This window comes from Aptenodytes patagonicus, chromosome 1 (assembly GCF_965638725.1).
Source record: "Aptenodytes patagonicus chromosome 1, bAptPat1.pri.cur, whole genome shotgun sequence".
In the NCBI taxonomy this organism is placed as follows: Eukaryota; Metazoa; Chordata; class Aves; order Sphenisciformes; family Spheniscidae; genus Aptenodytes; species Aptenodytes patagonicus.
In genome coordinates, this window is record NC_134949.1 from 226,558,209 (window position 1) to 226,577,160 (window position 18,952).

An 18,952-nucleotide genomic window follows, 5' to 3' on the forward strand; every position below is an offset into this window, starting at 1 on the left:
TCATAGAATCATAGAATCATTGAGGTTGGAAAAGACCTCTAAGATCATCGAGTCCAACCGTCGACCCAACACCACCAGGCCCACTAAACCATGTCCCTAAGCGCCTCATCTACACGTCTTTTAAATACCTCCAGGGATGGGGACTCCAGCACTTCCCTGGGCAGCCTCTTCCAATGTTTCACCACTCTTTCAGTACAGAAATTTTTCCTCACGTCCAATCTAAACCTCCCCTGCCGCAACTTGAGGCCGTTTCCTCTTGTCCTATCGCTTGTTACTTCGGAGAAAAGACCAACACCCACCTCGCTACAACCTCCTTTCAGGTAGTTGTAGAGAGCGATGAGGATGTTTACAGAATTCTTAAAAGGCTTCCAGCTCAGTAATTTGCTCTTTTCACTCAAAACAGCTTAAGTTTACCAGCCACTGTCAGTGAGTGGTCAGGGCAAGATTAAACCAAAGTCCAATTGTCCTCAGAAAACTGAGCTAAAGCACATTTTTGAAACGCCAGGTACTAACAATTGGTCACGTCAACTGCTCTGGTCGTTACCAACATTAATGTAAACACATCCAGCATGTAATAATTCTCACATGAACTTGCAAATTTTAAATAGCTTGGTTTGTTTACTACAGAATGAACACATTATAATTATTATAATTATGCTCTTCTAAAGCTACCTGTCCTCATGGTCTCTGCTTTCCGTTACTAGTAATTAGTTTCAGTTGCCAAAGAAACTACAACTTGAACTTACAAACCTTTTATAGTATATTCTTTTGTACTCAGTGAATTGTTTTAGGGGGAAAAAAAACAACCCAAAACAATGAACTTATACTGCCAGGGTGCTATTAAGCAAAATGTAGATGTGCCAAGCATTTAAACACTATTTTTAGATCACTATGCTGATAACAAAGTGGAAGAAAGCAAACTAAGAGCACGCACCTTCTAATGAAGTTGTAAGAAGAAAAGACTAATCAGCACTCTTGGGGGGAAAAAAAAAAAGGCTCACATGTCTTAAATGCAATCTTAAATGCAGATACTCATCACCACATGTTGATGAGTTCACCATTTTTTCACTTATTATTAAATATCCATCCCACAGCTAGAGATTTTTCAATACCAGATATGTCTCTATCTGTATTGTTGTGACATCTACAAAGAATAGGATGTTATTCTGTACCTGCACCAGACTTCAAACTGGATTCCTCCTCCAGCCGCTCCTGGTGCCATAAATGCACTGACCAGGAGCCTCTGGACTGGGACATCAGCAGGAACCAACAAAGAATGATGATGCTCATCATTAAAGACGGGATCAGGGACACACAAAGTGGTTGCTGTGCGAAACGGCTTTAATTTGATGCCTACAAGTCAAGCAGAGTTGGTTAAAAATGGTTGCATTTGGGGGTTTCAACCTTCTTCTATTTGCAATCATTCAGGAGGCAGGACCCGTGGACAGTAAGTTAAATCCTCCTGCCAGGAGGCTTGCTCTTCTGAGTTTCACTTCACAAATCTTTTACAAGCAATTCACGCAGTCCCGTGAACCTGTGAGCCACAGGCTGAAAACTACTGTTAAACGTGGCTGGAAGCTGACACAGACCACAGGAGTTGCTATGGAACAATGTTACTGACTGTCATTTTTCAGAGGAAAGACATGTTAGTGATTCAAAGCACTCAAGATCAACGCTAAGTCCTTTTCTACAATTGCAATTATTTAAATACTCCTTTATAATCCTAATGATCTAAAACAGGCAAGTCTTCTCTTGGTGTATCCATGAAAATTAGCATCTTGAAAGGCTTGTGTGTGTAAAGGCTTCATTGAATTTAACTGTATACAATCTTATTATTCCTTGCGAATCTGTTCTTGCATCTTTGCAGGATCAGTTGGCGAAGCTCTCTGGGATCTTTAACAAAAAAGTATCATGTGAAGAGGTTCAGAACTAGGTATCTTTTTTTGCTGGTAACGTTGCCACCTGCCTCAGTCAAAGCAGGCTTTTAATTTACCGACGCAGCCCAAGTACAGTTGTATAGAATCATAGAATCATTGAGGTTGGAAAAGACCTCTAAGATCATCGAGTCCAACCATCGACCCAACACCACCATGTCCACTAAACCATGTCCCTAAGTGCCTCATCTACTCGTCTTTTAAATACCTCCAGGGATGGGGACTCCACCACTTCCCTGGGCAGCCTCTTCCAATGTTTAACCACTCTTTCAGTACAGAAATAGATCTTAGTATGCAGATCTTCTGAGGAAAGCAAGCATAGGCTGCATTATGGAAGCTCAGAGAAATATAAACCCTCTTACTTAAGCAGAGAAAACATTACTAAACCATATTTAACTAAAGCAATGCTCTAAATAAGGACAGATTATAAAAGAAACTTACTGTCCTCATGCAATTCAGTTCCTTGCAGTGCACCACAACCAGCCTCTTGAACTGGGAAATAGTACTGCACGTAGCAGTCAGCCTCTCCCCAGACGGTGGACTGTAAGGGAGTGAGTCCTTTCACACTCTCCACATGGATCTCAAACACATGCTCCATCAGGTCTTCCCCTTCTTGGTCTGACTGCTAACAAAACAAAGGAAATCCACATGGAAAGGACAACTCTTTAGGAAACAGCATACAAGAGGACTGGGAACATAAGATTCTAAGAAGCCTGAGACGGGGGACAGAACCACTATCTGCCATTTTCCTCCTAAAGTTCACAGAAACATCGAAAGCCTGACAGCAATTTTTTTTTTTTCTGCAAAAGCCAAAAAACAGCACATAAAAAGCATGAAAGTTCCTACATATCCAACTCAAAGGTAGTGGCAAAACCTATATGGTACAGAATAAGGCTGGGAGAATTAAGATTTTCTATAATTTTTTTTTGGGGGGGTTACTGCACTTGTCATGTAGATAGAAGCCGTGGATATGCAGGGCAATAGAAAGGGCAATAATGTCAACACTGGTGAGAGAAAGCTGGTAAGAAAAGAGTACAAACAATATAATTCTGCGTAGAAAGTGATCATTTATAACAAAATTGGCTACAGTATCAAAAGAGATTGGAGACCACTGGTCTGTTAATGAACCCACTGGTAAAATCCTTTTCATGTGTCCCTTACAGCAAGAATGGGAATTTACTGAACAATACCGTCGTGGGCTCTGTAGGAGGAGGGTCCAGAGAGTGGGGAGGGCGCTGCGTGATGGGAGGTACCATTCCTTCTTCATTTTTTAGCCTTTGCAGTGCCACTATTTGATCAGCTGACCCCATGGCCAGAATGACCCTCAGGCTTCCACTTCTACTGCCAGTAAAAACATCTATCACAGGCATATAGCTGTCCACAGCAACCACCGGATATTGAGCTCGAAGAAGCAGGTGGGAAATCTTTGGATCTCTAGAATAGATTAAAACAAAAAAAGCCAAAAAAGCCCCAGCAAGAGAATGAACCATCTGAATATGAACCTGATCACACAAAGCTCATTTTAGACGGGACTTTCAATGCAATTAGAAACCAATCCATCTCCATTCCTCCCAAATCCATCTCGGTTACATTAGCCTTCACAAAGCACAGATCCATGAGCTATTTTCAGCAATGAGAAAGCACAGCTCTCCAAAAACTAAGGTGGCCTTAGCCATAAGCCAGCCTAGAAATCTGTGAGTGAGGTGATGAACTGGAACAAGACTCCTATTAATATACTGTACACACATTATAGTTTTATGAGGCAGTTATGTGCCTTTGGGGATGGACGTGGGCAGGAAGAAAAGAAGGAACAGGGACAGTCTCCCAGAGAAATGTAAAAACCTCTAATAATACATGGAAGGTATACACAAGTAAACTACAGGGGATTACTGAAAAAATTATACATGTGATACACTAACAATTAACAAAGTAATGGCACCATCTAATTTCCACCTATCGCTAGTCTGACCAAAATAAAAGGAATTAATCCTTTGCATTAGAGAGAATCTCTTCTGTCCAGTATTTCCATTAATTTAAATTGCTTTAAGCAGGTGTATTACTTGACTGAACAAGAAGCCAAAACATTGAACCAAAAAGAACAAAGAGCTCTGGAGAGACCCATTGGATAAGATGACAATTTGAGAGACCTTTTTGATACCACAAGCGTTATCCTGTGCTGTGCAAACCGACCGCATCCCTAGCAATGGGATCTATGCAGAGCATAATCAGGAACAAAATCACTCAATCGGTCGGAACCTTGGAAAATCACCAATGGAAAGCCATGCTTAGTTTTCCCGTGCAGTCCCTTTGATCTGTTTTTACTCTTCCACAGGACCACAAGTTAACCTGGCTCCAAACCTGATGCAGCACAGTGTCTTTATTTCTCACAGTCTACTTGTATTTCTGTACGAGGACAGTGTAACTTACCCATATACTGCTCAGCGTAGGAAAGTGCCAGAGGAAGCTTGGCAGGACAAAAATGCCTTTTGCTATAAAGTGTAATTAAGAACCCTCCCACACAAACCCCAGACACCATCCTTCCCTTCTTTCTCTGAGCATCAGTTAGGATATATCCCAACCCAATAAAATAAGGAACAAGGATGTGTACTTGAATGAGATGTAAAACTGATGCAGAGGAAGTTTCACTAATCCTAGCAGTCTGTCACAGCCAGGGCTTCCCATCTTGTTCCATGCTTCAATAATCATGACGTTGTTCTTCAGCCGCTCCAAGTGTTTGGAAGTCAATGAGAAAGGCATCACCTGAAAGAGTTTAATGCAGAATTAGCACACAGAATACACTGGAAGCTATTTGCTAAGTACAGAGCATTCTGGTAACGCTACATTATTCCAGTCTACAGAATTGTGCTCTTTAGAAATGGAAATTAAAAATTAAAATGCATACTTGCCTAACAAGTTTCAGAAAACTGGTAGGCTTGCAAAAGAGCTAGCCAGGAAAATAAATGCAATTTAGATAAATTTTAACATAAGATCATATGCTATCTTAAAAAACATTGCTTTTATCTTTAAACGCCTGTTTACTAAACAACAGATAAACTGCTAAACAGTAAAACAGATAAACAACAGACAACTGTTTCAGATGTCTTTTGCTATGTTTTTACATTTCACTCTTTCAGCTGAAGACTAAGGAGTCTCACAAATCACTAGGTACTGTTAAAACTAAAACAAATGCATTTGAGCATCCTGACGTTTTCAAAGAAAAATGTCCATAAAAAAATTACAAACTCGTAACAGTATTAAATGCCTGAAATTCTGCTGTTTGCCGGGGGAAGCCTCTGGCCCATATTAGGACAGTAACTCGCACTTCTGTGCTGATATATCCATTGAGAAGAAAGAGAACACCGAACAATGGAACAAACCAAAAAGTTCTACATCGACATATTAGGATGCCATCAACAATATGTTTTCTTGCCAAAACAGAAGAAAGGAGAAGTCAACTTTTTTTTCAGTTTTAACCTAAACTTTTCTGACTACTTTTCTTTTGTACTTCAAAAGTCTCGCTTATTATTTGGATGATTCAAGGAACTGCATTTCAAACTGTGCAATGCAGCCAAAACAATATGGAAAATACTTTTAATATACTGGACAGAGCCAAGCAGAGAAGTTCCTACATATGTAAAAGTAACTTATCTTTGAAATACGTTTGTGGGTGGGGAATAGCACATTTCAATCGGTGTTAAGCGGAAGACTTGTGACTTGCCTGAGAAAAATTAAAGGCAGGATGTGTTGTGCCCCATACGACAGCAGACCTTGTTGCCTCCTCAGTGCTGAGCAGCTTGCAGTTTAAATACACGTTACAAGAACTGTGGAGCCCATAGTCTTCAGCAACAAAATCCTTTCCATCAGGCACCATCAACAGCACATGCAGTAATAACCCATCCTCTTCAGAGGCAGTTATTTGTGTCATCAGATTACGGGCTACAGAGGTTGGTACAGCCTGTGGTGGCTGCGCGATGTTTATGCTGGCTGCTCCTGTCTTCTCTGAGTCCTCGTAGTTGTTAAGTTTCAAGCAGCGAGGGCTTTCTGCATGTACACTCTTCCTGTCGGGCTCCTGGAATTCCAGCCGGGGACTTCTTACAGCATGAGCTGGGACTCGCTGCACAGCCATAGCTGACCTGGCAGCGGTGCGAGTGAAGTCTTTGTTGTCAGCTGCGAGCTCTAAGGACACCTGCGTTGTGCAAGGCAAGGCGGGCTGATCAGAAGACGTGCCCCGTACAAAAGACAAGAGGCTGCAACATAAACTCAGGAAAAGGCATTGCATGTTTTGTTCAAGAACTGTGTTAGATCACCACGCAGAAGGCTTACCTTTAGACACACGCTAGTTACAAGCTACAACTGTGGCTGCAAAATAAACTAACTACATGCGGTTTTATCAAATAAAGCAGTAACTCAAGTACAAAAACATACAATTACAGCTGAATAAAGGAAAAAATTAAAACCAATCACAAAGCTGACTGAACAACGAACACCTACCTAGCCAAGGTGAAAAGTACTGTGACAAAGTATCACAACTGTCATTTGCTCCACTTTGCTACAGCACTCGCTGCTTGAGAAAATTATTAAAAAGAAGTGTTTCTCTCTAAATGTTTTCTTCCACTGCTCTTTCACTTTCACATTCCCTGCTGATTTTAGCCGTCCCTAACTCCTCTCCCTTCTGTGGGCTCCTTCTTTTTCTCTCCAATGGTCTACACATTCCACTGCATTTGTCTTTTTTTCTGAGGTTGTTTTTTTTGGCTTTTGTTTTGTTCTTTAACACTCTGCCCTACGTTTAAATTGCCTCTTCATGTTGTCAAGATTTGCAAGAGAAATAGTTAGATTGGTATGAATGAAAATGTGTGTGTGAAAGCAATGAAACAAACACCAGAACAAGGGTTAAAGGAATTGCAAGTGTTAATTTGCAAGTGTTAATTGCTACAGAGCATCATAGATCTGCTGGATTCATTCACACAAGACAGCAAGAAGGGGAGGAACAAACTGAAGCCCAGAAGATAACGTAACAGGATAAAGAAAAGGACTGGAGCCATAAAATGCCCAAATAAGGAAAACAAAATAATCAGACTCAAGAATTTTGCCTATGACTTAGGAGGGATGAGACAAGATATCGCGGCAAAAGATCCCAAACAGTATCTACTCCTAAAGGGTATAAAGAACACATCCAAAGACGAGGAGTTCAAGGCCATCCGTCAGAAAGAACCCAAGAAATGCGAAGTGGACTCAACAGCTGACATCCCCTATCCTCCATGCCCTGGCCAGAATAGCTGGACACACATGTATCGCTGACAGGCAGGTATTACACTGAGCAAGAGAAACCGAAGAGACGGGGTGCCTAAAATCGGTTTTCTTTAAGTATTAGCTTCCCCTTCCATAAGTTCTTGCACTGAACTTTGGTTCATTAATTCCCCACAACACCTCCTTCCACTTTTCTCCTCTCAGACCCTGTTCCACTCCATTCTCTCCCGCACAACACACCATTTCTCCTCCCTGCCTTCAATTAACTCCTCCCAGTCCTAACCTATGTTTCACCCTTCTGCGGCTCCTCTACTGGCAGCTCTGCTGAATGGCTTCTCTGGAAGAAGTTTCACAGCCCCTATGACAGAGAACATCGCTCATCCCGTGAATTACAAAGTGACAGAAGCAGTCCATGCTCAGGTTCTCTGGGAATAGTTTAGGAGCTCTGAATGTAAAATTCCCAAATACTCTCTTAAACCTTCACTTGCTAATCGAGAGAGCTGCTTATCCTCAGAACTGGCAAATCTCTCAAATGTGCTGTGCAGGACTGTTCATCCTTCTCAGTCAGAAGTTGAGCACGCTGGTAGAAACTTTGGCTGGAGAAAATAACTCCTGAAGTGACAAGGTGGTACCAATGACCGGGAGTATCAGGCCTCTGCGTCAGGAGAGACCTCAGCTCATGTCACGTGTGGAGCAGAAGCCAAAGCTCCCAGCCCTGAACATGTGCCACTCAAAATCTGCCTGTAGAGCAGTTTCTGTATCTAAGCCCTAGCTTATTGACCCTCATTTTACCCCGCAGCCAGGGAAACTTCACACAGCAACATCCTTAGACTTGGAGGAGGTTCAAAATATTTCTCCAAAATCCTAAGGAAAAAAGAGGTTCATGTTATCTTGTGTTGGTCTTACAAACCTTCATCTCCAAGACCTGGCAAATTAAAACAAAGAGAGAAAAGAAAGAGGCAGAAAAATAAAAAAAAAAGAGAGAAAATCCAGCCAAAATTAGTAACAACAGGTCACTTAACTCAAACTCTACATGGCAAAACACATACCTTTAGTGGTCCAACTTGTGTCTGACCTCCTTCTTTTTCCACAGGTATTTCACAGCTGACAGTGAGCAACTCAGACTGAATAACCTTGCGTAACTGGAGTGCTGCTGAGCCAACAGCCACTGGCTGAGGGCAGAAAAAGAATCCATTTTGCAAGATTTCTGTCAGGTTTGAAGAACTAAGGGCATATTGTGAAACGAAAGCCTTCTGGGAAGCCGTGGTCAGCCACTCACCCTCCCCACTCCTATACCACTTGTTTTACCAATGGGGATTTGTAGGAAAGTTTCCCTTAGTTCCAATTTCAGGTATCACTAGGACAACAATAAGGAAAATTCTCCCAGTACCTACAGTAAACAGTTCCAGGTTAATGCAAAAATGAACATCCCAAATCCTAGTAACTCAGCAAAATTTCCATGCTTAAAGATGCAATTTATTCACCCATTAAAAGAAAAGCTCCTATTAGAACAGATGGGCAGATATCCTTGGGATTGATTAAAACAAAACATAAGCTGAGTTAACACCTCTCACTGACTTCATCACATGCAGATGATTATGCAAATATTTCTAGCCAAACGAAAGATACTTTTTTTCCCCCTCCAAATGCACAAGTTACACCACTTTCTCACACCTCTCATTATTCCCCTTACCTTAGGCAGAATAATGGTATCAACTGCATCCACATTAACTCATTCTATATTGCTAAACAAGCTGTGTTCTCACTGAAGACTAACGCTTGTATAATTGATCCAATACGCTTAAACAGCAAGAGATCAGTTTTAAAGATGAGGGAAGGACAATTTTTTTTGCCTGTCAGTCTCCAACTCAGAAAATCATTTAGTCGGGTGACAAGACTGAACAGCAATTAGTTCAACTTATAGTATCTGCACGTAATGTCATTTCCCTTCATAACATCTGGCAACGGTCGATTAAGAAGTGGCTCAGTCAAGCCACGTTACTTTGTCTGTTTTGCCTCTGAGATGGCAGCAATTGCAATGAAGCACTGCAGAAGACTTAGAAAAGCCACTGCTGTCCGCGTAAGTATTTGGAGGAAATAGAAAAGCAAATAATTTCGTTGCTTTTCAATACACAAAGCATAAACAGCTTTCAATAAATACCTTTTTCTGTGTGCTTTTTCTCATGTAGATTTTAAAAGCAAGGTCAGAGCTCCACCAGTGCTCTATCATCGTTCCACCAAAACGGACAGGGAACACAAACCGCTGCTGAAATTTCACCACTGCAAGGAAGACAGAGACTTGTGAGCTCTTAGCTGGATTCAGAGCTAACCTGTCTTTTGAGCTTGATCAGGAACAGAGAAATCTTCAGTCTCTGCAGAGAACATGCAGGGTGAGTAAAGACACATGAAGTTCAGAAGGTATGAGGGGAAAGTGATGGATGGACAGACACACAGAGAGCGTTTGCACATCTGCCAGAATGAGAGATCAGGAAGGCTGCGAGCTGAAGGGGGAAGGGCTGTCACTGGAACCCTCAACAAGAATCTCTTGGGGTTTCAACCTATTAAATTATGTTACAACTCTGCAGGTAATTTACTTCTTTTTTTTGTTGTTGCTCACAGAAGCAACAAATATTCAAAATTAACTGAATATAAATAAACTTTCCCGTGGAGATTGCTCTGTTACACACACAATCATTTAATTTTGCATTACCTATTAACATCAAGCCCAAAGTAAACTGTTCTTCATTTTCCAAGGGCAGAAAATAGCAGGAGGGCAGCACGGCAAAATTAATATAATAACAGCATCTAAAGGCTGCAGTTGATACCAAGTCTCTGTAATCCTAGCACGCACTAAGACGTTCCCTTCTTCAGTGGGAGAACCCTGTCTCATTTTGAGCAACGCATTTCAAGACGTATCTTGAAAGAGCCAAAGCTGAGCTGCAAGAAAAATTGCAGGTTCAGGAGAAAAGTAATATCTGCAAGAAAAGACTGAATGAATTGGTGTTTAGTCTAGAAAAGAGAAGAATAAGGAGAAGTACAACAGTGTTGAAGTAGTACGCTTTGCATGTTCACAATGGATAAAGTAAGTATTCTCGCGATGACAAAAACGCAGGTTAGACGTAAGGAAACTTTTCTAACAGGAAGCGCAGCACTTCCACAGCTTGCCTGGGATGGCTGTGGAATTTTTCCCATTGGGCATCTTTAATAAATGAGATAAACAGCTCTCAGGAAAGATAATGGTACAGTGGACTGACTAGACGGCTTCTTCAAAATATTTTCAGCCTTATCTCTTTTTCTAGGTTACAAAGAGCTGGAATCTAACTACACAAGACAAAGTGCAGGAGGCTGTATTATCTTTGCATTACAAAGAGCCCAGGTTCAGAAGAATTAGATGTTTTGTCCGGACACAGATGGAGAATATACAAGAGAACTCAGAATTACCCCCAGATCTCTCAAGCGCCACCCAGAAAGATGCAAAGCCAATGAATGACCATACGGGAGAGGCATTTGAAAGTTACCCTGGAATTCCAGTTTCTGGGCAGAGAGGATCTTGCTCATACAGCATTCTCTGCTCATTGAGGACAGAAACGTATCCTAAATTGTTCTCAGGGATATGAACACTGGTAACTCTCAGTAAAGAGATTAATGTCTGCTGATCGAGCACAGGACTTGTCAAGATCTCTTGGATCCAGCAGATTCTCTGAGCTCTTGCAGATGTTACGTGACATACTTCAGCATCTGGAAAAATTATTTAGTTGAGATATAAGGATCTCTGATATTTCTAAAAGTACTTTATCATCTTCATACTATTGCAGAAAGGATATTGGTTTTATGTTGAAATGAAGGAAGGGGCTTACTGACCTGCTGTTATGTTCTTAGGAAAAGAAATGCGAAAATCCCAGTATGACTACTTCTTGAAAGCAAAAAAAAAAAAAATCTCTTGGCTTCCTCCTGCCTGAGAGGAGCATTCCACTGCCTGCAGCACAGCAGCTCTGTTGGTAGAGGTGCCACTAATCATACTGTATTTTTCAGGCAGCAAAGAAAATACATAGAAAATGGTATGAAATAATTTCTAAGAGATGGAGGAGTCAACAAAACTAAACACAAGGGGGAAAACCAATGCTCTTACCATCATCTGTGATTTTACTTGAAGCTATTCGAATTACTTCTGTTGTTACAGAGACCTGTCCTTTTTCATCCTTGGAGGCTCCCACAGGAAAGTGGTACTCAACAAAGAAGGTACTGTGAATAAAAAAGTGGATAGATGATCACAATCCATCAAAAATCTAATGTACATAACGACACTGAACATAGCAGGCAAGTTTCGTATTCACAATTTAATAAGTTACTCTATTTTTTTTAGAATAATTGAACTACCTATTTTATGAATTCTTTCAATAGATTACGTATACGTCAGATTCTCCTCCAAAAAAACTCCCCTTTTGTTTTCAATGTACTGCCATGCACAAAGCACATTTGTACCTCCCCAAAAAAGCACAGCCTGAAGTGAGCCCACATCAGGATAAATTATTCGCATCTCTAACTTTCAGAAGTCTACGGTATACAATTTCCTGAGAGGAGCAGAGAAATGGGAAGACCTCAGAAGCCTGGAGAGCTTAGGTAAGCTGGACTACACAACAGACCTCAGAGAAATCTACCTCGAAGGCACAAGTAACAAGCTGATGAGAAACAATCCTCCTTACTGCTTAGTAACTGATGCAGGCCTTGGAGGCTTCCCCATTAAGCCTTTCTTTCTTGGTGTAATCTGGATGCTCTCAGGAGGCATTTTCAAGCTTTCAATAATGACTCTGGCTAGGTGTATTCGCCCCAGCAATGCCAACCTGTCTGCACTCAAGGATGTGACATGAGCTTCTTCTGTGTGATCTTCCAGAGGAGCAAGTGACCTAGTAGGAGAGCAGCTGAAGAGATAAAACTGAGAATCAGGACTACACGAACGTTCTTAACACGACCACATGAAGGGAAAATTGTAGCTTACTGGGATATTATTTAAAAACTGCTCATGGTTCATTAAAATGCACATTTTTTAATGTATTTTCTACAACAAATTTGGTGGTATCCGTAACGGAAATCTTACAATCTACAATATCTAGGGTACATAATTGGGGGGGGGGGGGAAGCGCATGTTCCACATTGTTGGAGTTTTGAAAAAATCTTACGCAGTCTAACTCTTCAAAAAGAAAAGCTTCATTTAAGGTCATATACAAAAAAAGGGAGACGACGCAGTTATACATATGGACAAGTCACTGCTGCAGAGGAACAGCAACAGGATTTTTGTCATAATTTAAAATCTCACTGGCACTTTATTTGTAAGACTTGACTTGTAAATGGTTTTGTGTTGGTACCTCTGGAGATATGAATTTTACCTGAATGTAAAAATAGCAGTATTTTTAAGAAAAGTTTCAGAAATAATTGTTTAGAGCTGAATTAGAAAAAAAGTCATAAAACCTTAATACTAACTGGTATTGTACAAGTAAAGCTTGATAACTGGATTTTTAGGGACACTGTTTTATCGGTTCTGTCATGGAAAAAAGGGAATACAATTTAGATCAGGTCAGAACAGAAGTTTATTTACTATAGCTATAGGAGAGAACACAACTCAGCAGGGAAACGGACTCTGCTGATGTGAACTCTGTCCCCATAAAGCAGATACAAATTTTATATACTTAGAGACATTGTGCAAAGACAGATAATAGGATGTGAGTTATTTCCTATCTGTTATACACACAAGGCCACAGAACTGCGCAAAGCTGGTCTGGAGTCTGCTTTTTTCAGCACAGGAACTGATTTAGCATGAAGGTTGTACAGTGATTATTGTTTCAGGAGACGGGGCGAGAGTTCAGTCGAGAGGCCCGCTCAGGCCTTAGCATTTCTGCTTCCACAGCTCAAAACGTTATTACTAGGCCTAGTGCATTTTTGGCAAACTCGTGATTTTAAGTAATTGCATCTCAATAGTTTCTTTAACAACATATAGCGATTCCTGGGTGATGCTGATGCTCCACCATTCCCAGAGATGCTATGAAAATTCCCCACCAAAATGGTTATTCAGTGACTTGCGCGATAATGACAGAGCACAATAACATAGCGTGATTCTTGCTAATACTAACTTACAATGAGCAAGATGCTGCAAAACAAGTCACTAATGTAACTATTTACCTGGGTTTAATTTCTGTCACCTTCTGATCCTGATCAAAGGCATTAGAATCCTTCTGCGGATTCACTGGATCAGCCTTCTTGAGAATTCCTGTCTTGGTTACTTTTTTGGAGGAGTTAACGTCATCATCACTGAGGAAGTCACTTAAACTGGAATCAGATTTCTGAAACAGAAATAATGCACGTAAGAAGTTAACTATCATTGTCAAGAAAGATACATAATGGTCATGATACATAAAGAAAAAAGAAAAACAACTTGCGGATTGCATAATTCGAAACAATTGAAATGGTATCAGAATTTTTCAGAGGTTTAAAAAAAAAAGTCTTCACGGACAGCCTCAATCTTAGCAATGTCCAAACGCACTGCTCGACTTTGTAGTCTTAATAGTATTCTTCCAATAATATTAATTTTAAGCAATGTTCTCACAAGCTTCTGTATGATACTTAATGCTTATTAGGCCTCACTAATACTGAAATCTGTAGCTTTTTTTTTTTTGATGCAGACTTCTGATTTTCTTCACCTTAGGGACTACCAATTAAGCACCTTCCTTTTGCTCTCCACTTACAGGAGCCGTGTAAAAAAGACTCTCTAGCAGACTCTGGTCATAATGGGGATCATTGAGTTCACTGTCATACACCTCACTCCCGAGAGAGAGAGAATCCAAAAGGGAACCTGTCCGATCCCAGAAATGCACAGGAGATAAATCAGCACTGCGGACACAAAAGAAAGAAACATAACTTAGTGTTGCAAGTTCTGCAGTCAACGTCTTATGAATTCTGACAATACTGTCTGTTCTGTACTGGATTTGTGCTATATTGGCTCCAGATAAAGCCAAACTGTGCTTACATAGCACTGTGCCCAACCTAATACACGCCTGTGAGCCAACCTGATGGGTTATCTTGTGATAACATCTCTGGACCCAATGCGAAAACAGTGTGTGCGGATATATATCCATAGACTCACGGAACAGTTGAGGTTGGAAGGGACCTCTGGAGATCACCTAGTCCAACCTCTGCTCAAAGGTAGAGGATGCAAATAAAAAAATTGTCCAGTCGGATTTTGAGTATCTCCAAAGCTGGAGATTCCACAACCTCTTTGGGCAACCTGTTCCAGTGCTTGATGACCCTCATCGTAAAATGTATCTACTAATATCTACCTATTTATTTATATTTATCCGTAAGTACTTTATAACTGTTAGAATGCTTTAAGATATCAGTAATACTTACGGACAGTTTAATAAAAAATAAATACAAACTATGTCTGAGTAGGTAAATCCAAGTATCTTTAGAACACGGTTGGAGCAAGTTGGGTTTTGTTTGGTTTAAGGGTTTTCTATCTGTGCTGTGAGTTCAAAACCATTTTACGATCTGCAAACACTTCAGTGTCAGCCGGTGATAAACCGCAGGGAAAAAATAAGTGCAGGGCACAAGACATATGAACTGAAATTCTGAACCATATCTGACACAGAAGCTGTATGCTTCGTACCCCTGATTTGGACACAGACAATGTAAGCATCATTTATGCTCTTGCTACACAAAATGAGAGAAAAAGGTCAATTTAATATTTGGAGAAAGACTAAATAAATAACTATTGGTTCTCTCTATTTTTAATTTACAGACTGCAAGTTCTTCAAAGAAACACTGTACTTGTTTTATGCACTCCTTAACATTTTAGGACACAACGGTTACAACTATTAAATAACTTAATTTTATCAAAGATCATGGTTAATCTTTCTGACATCACTTTTACATCAAGGGACTTCAAGCTATCCACGTCGTCATGCATTAAAGTTGAGCGCAAGCTGAGGTATAAAACACCTCCATCACTTGCACATATGCTTCACTGGTTACATTTCCGGAAATGTGGAGAATTCGAAGAGTCGAGAGACATTTTTCAGTATAAAGTGGTCAAATAGGGACAATTTTGCAGTAACTTCCAGTGCATTACACTCACCTGCCCAATAGTAGCTGTATTGCTCTCTCTTCAGAGTTTAGGTCAAGTTGCTGACCTGAAACCTCAGATGCGAAGAGATGGGGATCTTCAGGAGGGGGCACAAAATTTGAGTTCAAGCCTTTTGGGCTCCTGGATAACAGCGATTGCAGCAGAGAGAGCAGTCAAAGGAAAAATAAAGACATTAAGGCACGTTCAAGATGAATCCAACAAGGATAAAAATCAAAGGTTATGTACAGCCTTCTCTACAGTTAATCTCCAGATACACAAAAACCTTCTGCAACCCTGCAGTCTGCAGCAAGTCACATCCAAAATCTTACACTTCGCAATGTGTCACAGAATCATAGGAACGTTTAGGTTGGAAAAGACCTTTAAGATCATCAAGTCCAACCGTAAAGGTTGGTCCAATCTTGCAGTTGAAGCACAGCTGCTGCAAACAGGAAGAGAGAGAGAGGGCCTGAGAAAGACAAGCAAGATGTTTATAAACACTATCTTCTATCAATTTTTCCTGGGAAGTCCAAAATCATCTACTTTTAAACAAATTGGAATAGTTTGAGCAGAAATAATTTAAATTGTGTTTGCAACAGCATCATTGACTGTCAAAGACAACAACATCATTTTCTGGTTTATCGTGGAACAAAAGGCATTGTTAATTTTTTTCCAAAACCAAGGAATTGAAGTTTCTCCTGTGAAAAACATGCATTTGTCTTAATACTTCTAAGTTTCAATTTCACTGAATTGAGAACATTTACTAAGCCTAGTACTAAACAAAGTTGGAGTTCGAAGTTGAAAAGGCACAAACACTTTTTTTTTTTAATCTGCTAAGAAGGATCATACGGAAGAAGATAATGACTTCTAATTCTGAGAACACAGTTATAGATGCAGATTTTCATGGGTATTTTGGCACCAAGAGATGCAAACCAGAATATGCAAAAGTACTCAATTTGTGTCACTAATTACTTACATTTCTTTGAAAACCTGTTCTCTGTGATGAAGTACCATTTAATTTGCTATATTCCTTACATTACTCTTACTCCTTACCAACATTTAATATTTCCTTATCAAATAACTCTGTACTAAATACAAATATACTGCGAAACAAAATTAAAATCAATGACTTAAATCAAGGCTTACTACATGATGATTAAAATCAATTCACAAAACTTAGGCTTTTATTCACAAGTAGAAATTAATTTCCCATTTGAATTAGAATCTTAAAATACATCACAAGAATCTCAGTATTTAAAGTTCCAAACCAAAATTTATGGTTTGGAACTTAATCTCACTTCCCCCTTTTCCAAGCTCACTTTGCTGTCGCTTTGAAATCGCCTCTCTCTATAAAGGGAGACACTTCATTCAGTTCAATCTCCATGTCCGGGCTAGACTTCATTGCAGAAACAACCATGGCATCGCGGAGTTTATTGCCTTGATCCAAAAGAGCTGAGGAATAAGCAGAAGGATTAAATCTCAGCATTCAAATGCAATTTAAAAGCAATGTGTAAACACAATAAATGTGCCAGCTACAGTCAAGAAACTTCTGTTTTCTGCTATTACAAAGAGATCCTGACATACTGGAGATTAAGTGCGTGCTATACACCATAAAACACATAGCACAGCTGGTAGCGAGCGAGAGTAATCCTCTATCGGTTTCCCACTCAGAGCCGTACAAACAATTCATCTGCACCCACCAAGTCAGGATTAGAGGGGCACTACTAAGACAGAGCAGCAAGACTGATTTATGGAAGAGCAGCTTGTCACCTTAGGACGTCTCAACAGCAGTCTAATTTTAGGTCTTCTCTGTAAATATATAAAATAACTCAAAAGACAACACATGCGGAAATGTGCCCTACTGTGATGCTCATTTGGATCCAGTCCAGGCTGTCTGTGATCTAAAAGGGATGCTAACTGGCAGGTGATGGAAAAGAAATCATTTTCCATCCGAAAATGCCAATGGCACAGAAACCCTCCCCAGACCTATTTGAATGTGAGTGGCACCTTTGGTGGACACCTCAGAAGACAAGTCAGTGATTAAACAGCCTGTGAAGCTGAGCTTCCTTTTCTTTTACCCCTCCAGGTCAGAGCTCAGGCATACTGCTAGGACAGCATGCTTTGCCTGATCTGGATACTCAAGCCACCTTCCAACAAAACTAAATCAGTAGTTTTTAAATAAAGGCCTTTTTGTTATAATTTTCTCTTTGAAATGATACAGTGAGAGCGTGCGAAGCATCACTTTTCCTTAAGTCTTTATCTCTAGATAGGCACCTGAAATAATATCAAGAACTATTTACTGTGAAATCTAGAAGATGATGCCAGTTGCATACAAACCTGAGAGCAGGTCTTTTGTAGCTGGGTTATGCAAAGAGAGCACCCGCATGTTTGTTCTAGCGGGTGCTTCAGGATCAGCGCTGGCGGGAAACGACACTTGCTGCTTTGAAGGATTCACTTTCAAATGTTCATCCGGTAAAATGTGGCGGTGATGAGAAGCAGAAAAAGCGTCCTTTAGGTTTTCAGAGTTCTCTTGAAAGAGCAAATGGTCCTTTCCTCTATTGAAAAATGAAACATTATTTCAGTAACAACTAAAGTGGATCGGTAAAGGGATTCAAACCTCTTCAAATTCTCCCTAGCACTGCAGCTGCCCCCCTTCAGTACATGCTCCAAAAAGAAATGCGACACATTATTTTAATGACTCCTCATCTTCCACTTATACCATCAGAGAGACCGACTCAAGCAGTAAGTAAAAGATTTGTGGCACCTCTTGTGTCAACTAGCATAGCTTGAACTAAGTCAACGTAGGATGCAAATTTATATCAGATGAGAAACTGTCCCTGTAAGCTCTGAAATGCTGAATGTTCCGGATTTCATATAAAATGCACGTTCAAAACGATCAAGTATTCCATAACTCACAAGTGTATAGCCATTACTTAAAAAGCCATTACTTAAGAACTGCAAGATAAACCAGAATTTTGTCATGGGGAAAAAAAGATACCTGGGAGTTGTGGCTCTGCTATCGTTAACGGACTCTTGGTCAGCGATAGTCACCCGTGTTTGCCTGGACTGCTGTGATGGAGCAAGAAACTGGGGCTTGCTGGTTCCCTGAGCAGGAGCGACATCTAAGCTTGCATCTGTGGTTGGGACAGAGCTGCTGGTGTCATACAATTCTGGCAGAGGTTCTAGAACTAGTGAGACCTGAAAGACAGAATGTGGAAATAGTATTTCGTTCTTTTCTTAATTAAGTGCAACACACACTCTGTTCAATTTTACGTTTCACGCTATGGAAAACTGTTGCTTTTACATACAAAGTAATATTTATATCATACAGTTACGTAACATCGTAAACCTCAGACATTTACAACTACTTATTTCACATTCCACGTTTTCAAATCACAGGGAACTATCTTTCAGCATAAATTGTCCAGAGCCAGGGCTGCAAAACAGACCACCACCTTCTTAACCCCAGATTTCAAAATCTTCTACAATTTCAGCCCAGTGAGGCTCTGGATAAGCGTTAGAACTGAGTATCTGTTTTTAAATCCGCTGTTAAAACTCACTCTCATCGTAGAGACTACAAATTTTCTTTGTCAAGTTGAACTACCAAAACAGAGTCAACACCGTCAGCATTCCTTTTTCATTTGCTACCTCAGTTCGCGAA

General features: G+C 40.3%; 1 protein-coding gene across 5 annotated transcripts in view; it reads right to left on the minus strand.

Annotated features, from left to right (window-relative positions):
* Positions 1-18,952, minus strand: part of C2CD3 (C2 domain containing 3 centriole elongation regulator) — a 54,937-nt gene that overhangs the window by 34,303 nt on the left and 1,682 nt on the right. For all 5 annotated transcript variants that reach the window (XR_012994434.1, XM_076328531.1, XM_076328530.1 and 2 more), the window contains exons 4-18: positions 18,290-18,489; positions 17,629-17,846; positions 16,611-16,743; positions 15,307-15,435; positions 13,919-14,063; positions 13,356-13,516; positions 11,885-12,100; positions 11,311-11,423; positions 9,343-9,461; positions 8,231-8,353; positions 5,653-6,120; positions 4,543-4,694; positions 3,125-3,368; positions 2,376-2,559; positions 1,173-1,353 (exon numbers count right to left, since the gene is read on the minus strand). Coding sequence is in view for 4 of the 5 variants with exons in the window: in XM_076328531.1 (XP_076184646.1) it covers positions 1,173-1,353; positions 2,376-2,559; positions 3,125-3,368; positions 4,543-4,694; positions 5,653-6,120; positions 8,231-8,353; positions 9,343-9,461; positions 11,311-11,423; positions 11,885-12,100; positions 13,356-13,516; positions 13,919-14,063; positions 15,307-15,435; positions 16,611-16,743; positions 17,629-17,846; positions 18,290-18,489 (2,786 nt within the window). In the remaining variant the exon portion in view is untranslated. The remainder of the gene's footprint in view (positions 1-1,172; positions 1,354-2,375; positions 2,560-3,124; positions 3,369-4,542; positions 4,695-5,652; positions 6,121-8,230; positions 8,354-9,342; positions 9,462-11,310; positions 11,424-11,884; positions 12,101-13,355; positions 13,517-13,918; positions 14,064-15,306; positions 15,436-16,610; positions 16,744-17,628; positions 17,847-18,289; positions 18,490-18,952) is intronic.